Source organism: Pinus tabuliformis, chromosome 5_1 (genome assembly GCF_031772625.1).
Source record: "Pinus tabuliformis cultivar Carrire ecotype Pingquan chromosome 5_1, CPIR1, whole genome shotgun sequence".
NCBI classification, from domain to species: domain Eukaryota; kingdom Viridiplantae; phylum Streptophyta; class Pinopsida; order Pinales; family Pinaceae; genus Pinus; species Pinus tabuliformis.
This window is the reverse complement of record NC_142305.1, coordinates 551,912,754-551,920,796: the sequence shown is the minus strand read 5'-3', so window position 1 is coordinate 551,920,796 and position 8,043 is coordinate 551,912,754. Positions and strand designations below refer to the sequence as shown.

At 35.0% G+C, this 8,043-nt stretch overlaps 1 protein-coding gene across 1 annotated transcript; it reads right to left on the bottom strand.

Moving 5' to 3' along the window:
* Window positions 1-1,039: 1,039 nt before the first annotated feature.
* LOC149165985 (uncharacterized) lies at window positions 1,040-1,649 on the bottom strand. The gene has a single exon (XM_089430010.1). It carries the CDS (start codon window positions 1,647-1,649, stop codon window positions 1,161-1,163), a length of 489 nt encoding a protein of 162 aa, XP_089286136.1. The 3' UTR covers window positions 1,040-1,160.
* Between the last annotated feature and the right edge of the window lie 6,394 nt (window positions 1,650-8,043).

The following is an 8,043-nucleotide window of genomic DNA, read 5'->3' as shown; positions in this document are numbered from 1 at the left end:
ACAAAAAGCGAGTGGCCATGCTTGCAATGTAATATAGTAGATGCATGTCCAAATTCCAACCTTCCTCCGCTACTATCGAAAACTTTAAACTATAAAATCATGCCTAAGTTACCTATATTTACAAGATGTATGAGCCAACATCTAAAAACTCCAAAGCTCAAACCTCCCACATACCAATATTCAAAGCAATACAACAAAATTAAGATAGAAAAGCTACCCTACGAAATTGTTAATGGTATAGAACACCAAGGGGATTCCACTTGGTATAGGGTAGCAACCAAATATCCTACACCACCCTTACCACCACATCCCTCTTTATATATATATATATATATATATAATGGAATAAAATTAATTCGAGTAATGGATGAGGATTTAAATTGTTTTAATACACTATTGAATTTTCTATCTACTTACATTATTACAAACGCTTTCGCAACTTACATTGAGATATAAGTACGTGCCGTCAAAGTAAGTGGGGACAGTGGCCGGCAGCTATGTTATAAGAATATATGTACAAATATTCTTCGACATTCAAATTCCTGCTAAATTAATGGAAAAAGTAAATATAAGTATAGGGCTTCACAGAAAGGATACTGATCGGCATTCATCCAGGGTATTTGCTACGTGTAATCTTGAAAGACATTCACTGTGCCAACAGGGTTTTGACTTCATTTCACTAAGAAATTTAAACCTCTGAAAATTGTTACGTTTTAGACGAACATATTTGGATCTGAGTAATGTTCTTGGGGCTATCTTCAGAATTCATGTCTTGGCAGCTACCATAGTAGTCTGATAATAATCAAACATACATTGAAATCCGATCTCGTCATCTAACAAGTGATTAAGCACCCTAAACATGACAAATGGTTAATCTAAGCTCACAGTAAATATTTATTCTTGACCATCGGACATCTCTGAACAAATCTAGATTGTAAGATGGATATTTGTACAGACAAACAGGATACCGCTAGTCAAATCGACATCGAATTTTTTGCAGTATATATAACTATATCCTTGTACACAGGCCTAGTTTCAAACACCGACAACGAAATTCCTACAAGAGAAAATTAATAAACCATTTAACCATTTTGTTGCTAGATAATATATTTATACAGGAGACAGAGCACCCTATACCCTTAAATCGGAATGGCAGAGGATCACCTTCGTGTACGATGGCACTCGCACAGCGTCTCGTTTTCAACTTCCTGGATGTGAAAGTTGCGGTGACAGTGGCACGCTGCACAGTTCAGGGCCGCAGCTGTTCCCTCTTCTCCACTGGCCATAAATTCTCCACACCCATCAACCGCGTAGCCACCAATGTTGGCAGCGTGATTCTTTCGGCACTCTCCATAACGTACGCCATTGCTTAAGGAAGCATCTGTTCCGCTTGCGATCGCTTCTATATGCTGCTCTTCGGACGGTCTCATTTTCTCTACAGATCTTGTTGACTGAGCTGGAATCTGAATCTCCGCCGGATTCGTTCCTAGGATCACGGATCTCACATCTGCGAAAATCGATTTCAATTCATCTGTGAGCAAGTCCTGCACTTCTGTATATGCTTGCAACCTAAAAGAATCGTTAATGGAGGGAGAGCAGCTGGAAGGGTTTGATATCGAAAGATAGACTTTTTCACTTTCCTTATCCATTTGCAGCGATCAACTTCTACTTATATCTAAACGTTTTCAGGTTGATCCTTGTCCGTACATTTATTCTGCCCGTATTAAAAGTTTCCGCTGGACACCTAAACCTCTGCAACAAAAATAGACATTACAATTTCAAACAAAAGCAGGAAGATTACAGTAATTCTATATTAATAAGGTAACACGCACGTCCTTTTAATAGTTCTCCGATACAAATCCTAGGCGGCCTATTGCAAACCAGAGGAGATGAGAGACTAACACAGTAAGAGGATGTGCGAAACCTCAAAAACTGTTAGAAACCTAAAAGGAGTTGCCTCTAATTTCTAAGTAAAACCTAGAAAAACAGTTAAATGATAATAATATCTCCAGACCCTCCAAAAGGGGGACACGAGGGCCCTCCTCCAAGATGCCCTAGTACGTACACATCTTTAGCGCAAATCGATTGGGACAGGATAAAAAGAAGTCGCATAGGCTTGACGATAGAAGACTATATATCTTCGTACCTCGTATATGGTAAAAGTTATCCAAGAAATTGATGAAAGAAGAGTACGTATATATCTTTCTGAGTGGGGTATGGTCAACAAACTTCAAAGAAATTTACATGATTATCGTTGTGTTTACGGTGGTTATATGATTCATTATGTTGGTATGATGTCACCTTACATAATGTAAAGGTGATATTAAAAAACAAAAACAAAAGACAAGTCATCTCTGCGCCCACTAACATAGATATTTATATTAAGATTTATATGGATAGATCTCTATGTTCGCAACATGCATATTAATATTTAGCATTGACGTGACAGATCATCAAGTTGGCAATAAAATCTCAAGGACTAAATTAACTGGGATGCGATATTCAAAATCTAATGGCCATCGTCTACAACCTTCCATTTGCATTTTAACTTAGACATTACCTTGTTATATATATATATATATATGTTAGAAGATTAATAAAATAAGAATTGAGAAATATATATACGTTAGAAGATTTAATAAAATCAGAATTGAGAAAGTGATTGTCATTGCCCAAAGCGTACACTTGAATTAAAGCGCATTGAGTCCTTTGGGCCTGTGGCATTGGTGGTCCGTCGCAATAACTTAATGAACTTATGATTACTTAAAACCGTACCACGGGTTTACGCATTGAGCATTTGAATTTTTGTCACTAGTTAATGCTATATTTTCGTCACTAGTTAGATATATTATGTTTGTGGAATTATATGCAATTTTAACCCGAGCACAATGCCAAAACACCTCACTTCATTTTGCAATGCTTAAATATTTTTTCATATATTACAAGTATATTATCGATTTAACTTCATCAACATATGCACGATAATATTAGAATAGAACTATATGTGCAATCGTGTGCAATGAATTTTCACAAGTAGGAGGGAAATCCCATCATTATCTCTTTTCCATTATATAACTATTCAAATAGTAATACAATACCAAGTTTCTGGTTTTAACAAGGTCCCTACTCCCACAATACAAAAGTCAATTAATTGTCACCAAGTTGTCGTTGAAGCTTGCTCACATGATACAACAAACTTACAAGAAACAAATTAGCAAATCAATGCTATAGAACAAACATGGTGCCTACACACACCTTGAACAACACAATAGGGCATACACACATCCTAGGCACAACCTACATGACACAACACAATAGACTGACAAAGATTGAAGGGAATCAAAGGGTGGAGCATAGGATTTCTCTTCTAAGTATTACAAATCACTTAAATAAGATTACATTGGAAACAGGTGATTGGAATTTGATTCTCCAACACTCTCCCTTAATTACAACCACATAAAAATTCAATTAAAATGTTTGTTGGTCTATGTCTTAGCTAGGCTTACAATTAAAAAAATTGACTTTAACTACATTTACTTTTCTTATTCTCTTTATAGCCTCTAAATTGTTTCAACTTTTTCTTTTAGTTGTATCCTTCAAACCTTAGATTCTTCATTTGTTGGTGCATGTCTTCTATTCTTCGACGTTGTATAACCATAAGATGGACTTTTTAAAAAAAATGACTTGTATGTGGGCTATTGCCACATATTATCTTTTGTAGTGCTCTTTTCATCACCAATATGTTGCAACATAAGACCATAATACAATTTCATCTCTTGAGGACTCCAATACCTGAAATTCGTTAATTTCTTCATCATGCATGTTGTCTTCAACATTCATTTCAGTAGCTTCTATGCAAACTTCATCTAGACAGGGTGTTGCAAGCCATGCTTCAAGGAAATTTAATTGTTCTTCATAATCTTTTTGTGTACTTTCACATTGGAAATCAACATTATAAATAAAAAAATTATAGAACCTCATTGGCTTTGTTCCTTCTGCTCTGTAATGAGAAATTTCTCCTGTTGCGCTTCTTTCTCTGTCTTTATTTTCTCTTTGTGGGTTTTCTTGTTTGCCTATGCCTTTATCTCTGTCTTTATTTTTGTCTCTTCCACTTCTATACTAACCTGTGTTGTTGTAGACAAGATATCTTCCACTCACTCAAGTAGGTTTTTCTCATTGAATAGCATCATGTCTATATGATGTCTTTGTTGCATCACCTGCAACCATTCAACATTAACTGACATTTCTTGATCAAATTTTACATCAGCAATACTAATTGTTGGATTCACCATAGCATTGACTGCTCCAAATGCACCTTTATTGTTATAAGCATGCTCTGTTGCTGGATTCACCAAATTTTCATCAGAAAGCTCTGTTTCTGGAATCACAAAATTGTCATCCACTAGTGGTTGATCACAGTAGGACTCAAAAATATTTATATCTTGTCGTAGATCTGCTATTATAGATCCACCTTCATCTGCAACTTCAATGCTCCCCCTTACACCAAAACTCCTCTCAAGGGTATCCTAGGCCTCCTTGGCTGTCTTGGCATCTGATATCAGGAGAATAATGTTGCCATCCATAGATTCTTATTCTTTTTTGCATGTCAATGTGAAGGCGTCTTTTTTCCCCAGTTCCAAATCTAAAAATATTTACAACATATCTTGTTGTCACTTTGACCTTCTTAGCCTCTTGGCTTTTCCCATTTGAGCATTGATAGAATGGGGCTCAACAAAGAAATCAAACTTCAAACATAGCGACTAACTTCTCTGCCACACAAATTCGAAAAAATGGGTCTAAAAATTTTGTATGAGGAAATGCCTCTTTTACTAAAGCTATCACAAAAGCTGATACAAAAAAATTCACAATACCCAGAGTCGATTGGAAAAATGCCCCCTTTTTTTACATATCCTTTTTAAAAAGAAAAGGGTGCAGTGCCCCATTTTTTATAACAAAATTGAACCAAGCACCATCTTCTTAAAGAAAATCATGTTTTCCTTCCAAGTTTTTATTTAAAAAAAATAATAATTTTTTTTTATATCAAACCCTTTTTTTAATCCTCCCTTTTTAATACTCCTTTTAAAACATGACCAATCTCTGTACCTTTTAAAATAATTACAAAACACAAATTTTTAAAAAAAATCATGAATCTTTGGAATATGTTGGATTTTATAAGAATGCCATAAAAAGAGGTGATACAAATAACACAACATAACTCCTTTGAAAAAATAGGTGTCATAGAGGCATAATGTAACTGGCTTCAGGCTTTCGTTATTTTCAACGAAATTCGTCATGGCGTCAACGGAATTCTGCTAATGCTGGTTTAGTGAAGAGGAACCACATGTGGGCAACAAGCATGTGATGCATTGAAACTAAAGCAACTCTTCAAACTTCTCAACGACGTTAATAATCATTAACGCGTCTCTTGAATAATCAGGGTGCATTAATAACAAAACTCGATAAACTTCTTGGATGTGTTACTGTTCATTTTTTTTAAATCTCGGCCTTCTTCTTAAAAACTTCATTTCTCTCTACTGATTCTTCCTAGGAGGCTTCTTCAAAATTATATTGCTCTCTCAAAGGGTCTTATGCAGGCTCCTCTCCTCTCTATGTTACTCTCACTTCGCTGACATTTCTTCTCTCTTAGGGAGTCTTATGCAATCCGGCTTTGATACTGTGACAATAATTGAAGAGAAAAGCCAACACTCAACAAATGAAAAAAGCCCACTTGAATTAGTTGAAGACAGCCTGTCTGCAGTAGCACATGTTAGTAAAGAAGTGGAAAAGATAAAGACAGAGATGGAGATAAAAGCGGTTGAAAACAAGGAATCCTCTAAATAGAAAACATAGACAGAGGAAGAGTCAGAGGAGGAAGCATGAGAGGGGCTTATTTCATGTCACAAAACACATGGGGAGTGTTGTTTTATCCAATGTCCAACAATGTCCCCCCAACGGGAGTTGATTGTGCATCGAACTCATGACCTATGCTTTGATACCATGAAAAAGAATGAAGGGAATCAAAGAGTGGGGCAGAGGATTTCTTGTCTCAGTATTACAAATCACTCAAATAAAATTACATTGGAAACTTCAGTAATAAATGACTAGAGTGAAAATCAACTAAACTGGACTAACTCAAACTGAATTGGGACACTTGGAGGGGTATTTTTGACACCTAACAGGTGGTTGGAATTACATTCTCCAACATAGACCTGTACACACCTCAAAAACTTCAAATTTTTGCTCCACGAACTCATTCCTCCCTTCGAGCAACTCACTGAGTTAAATCAAACTCGCACTAATTCAAGGTGCACCTTCACATGTTTCTTCTTTCCTTTCTTATCATGCAATGTTATGTGTTTTTCTTCCTCTAAATTGTCTCCACTATGTGCTAATATATATATGACTTATGCATTCAATGGGATGTGTCCCCGCCAAGTGGTCGGTCTCTTGGGTTGATCTAAACCTTTAGTTGTCACAAGTCATTCTTTCACACAATAAGTGTGATAGCCCCATTTGTATGACTCTATTTGTGAAAGTTACTGTTAAGTTGAAGTATAGTTACATTATAATTATAATTTAAGAATTTAAATGTTTCATTATTTACATGAAATATTTATCTATATTTTTCTACTTAAAAGAAAAAGGAATAATGAAATTTTGTCAGTGATATTCTTGAGAAATATGTGGTGGTCTATCCAATAGAACTAAACCATAACAGTGAGAGAAGTGGTTGGAGAATTAGTTATATGCCAAGAAAAAATGGAAATAACAAAAGAGAAAATTTCCCTCATGGGGATGATTATTCTACTCTATTCTATGTTATTCCTCTCGGAGAGAAAGGGAGGTTAAAAAAGGAGGAAGGCTATTGTGGATTTTCAAACTAGAAAGTTAGGGCTCGAGATAAATGCTCTGAATCTAGTCTTGACTAGAACTATTATGGGAGAGAAAGAGAATAATATTTAGATGCCACCAGTGGGATAAAAATACTGGTGAAAAACCCTTGGTCATAAGCATGATGATGATTAAGGGTTACCGAAAGGGCTATCCTTATTCTCCATTGGTTCTCCTACTGTATTGGGGTGAGGATCAGGGGTAGCTAGGCGATCATCTATATTACTATTGGGTGGACTGCGAGATCCCTCTGTATATTCCTCGAGATATTTCAAATAAGTTTCAAACTTAATGTTTATCGTATCTAGTAGATTTTGGACTTATGAATATCTTAAGAGTAATAGGGATGATATTAATGGAAAAGCTAAATGAAATTTTATGATGGGAAAGGTATATAGGTATAAGTGTGTAGGTACAGTAACTGATATAGGCTTATCGTGGAATTGGCTTAACCCATGGTAGTATTACCTAACATAAAGAGGGAAAAAATAAATTATTGGCGGGATAAATAAAATATATTTTATGATATGTCATGTTATAGATTATATCATGATATTTAAAGGTTGTTTGAAGTAACTACTATGAGAAAACGTTTGCACTCAATAGTCCATTAATAAATTGTATGTTTAGGTATTTTTATTCATATTATATATGGAGAAAAAATAAAAGGGTTAGTAACTTGAGCAGTCGGGAGTGGAAGCTTTAACCGCTTAGAACATTCCCCAACTATAGTTTTTATATAGAACTAGTAATACCCTAATACAACTTTACCAAGAGAAGTAAGGGAGATTAATTGTTATAGAGTTAATAATTTATAAACAAAGATAAATTTCTCTTTATAATTTGAAGTGATCAAGTAAGTAAATGGAGTTGTAGAAGAAACTAACTGGAAAACACAAGGCTAGGAAGACAAATTATTTTCTTTCTATAGACTACAACTCATATACCCAACAAAGGGTATATTAATTTTAAAAAAATGAGAAAGAATTTAAAGAGAAAGCTTTCCTTGTCATCATAAGGGTTTCGAGATACCCAATTATTAAACAAACCATAAGCTATACATATATGCATATGCCCTAACCAAAAATATTGATGTAACATAGTAATGAATTGGTTGGGTACAAGTCAAGACAAAGATATGTATTTGACAAT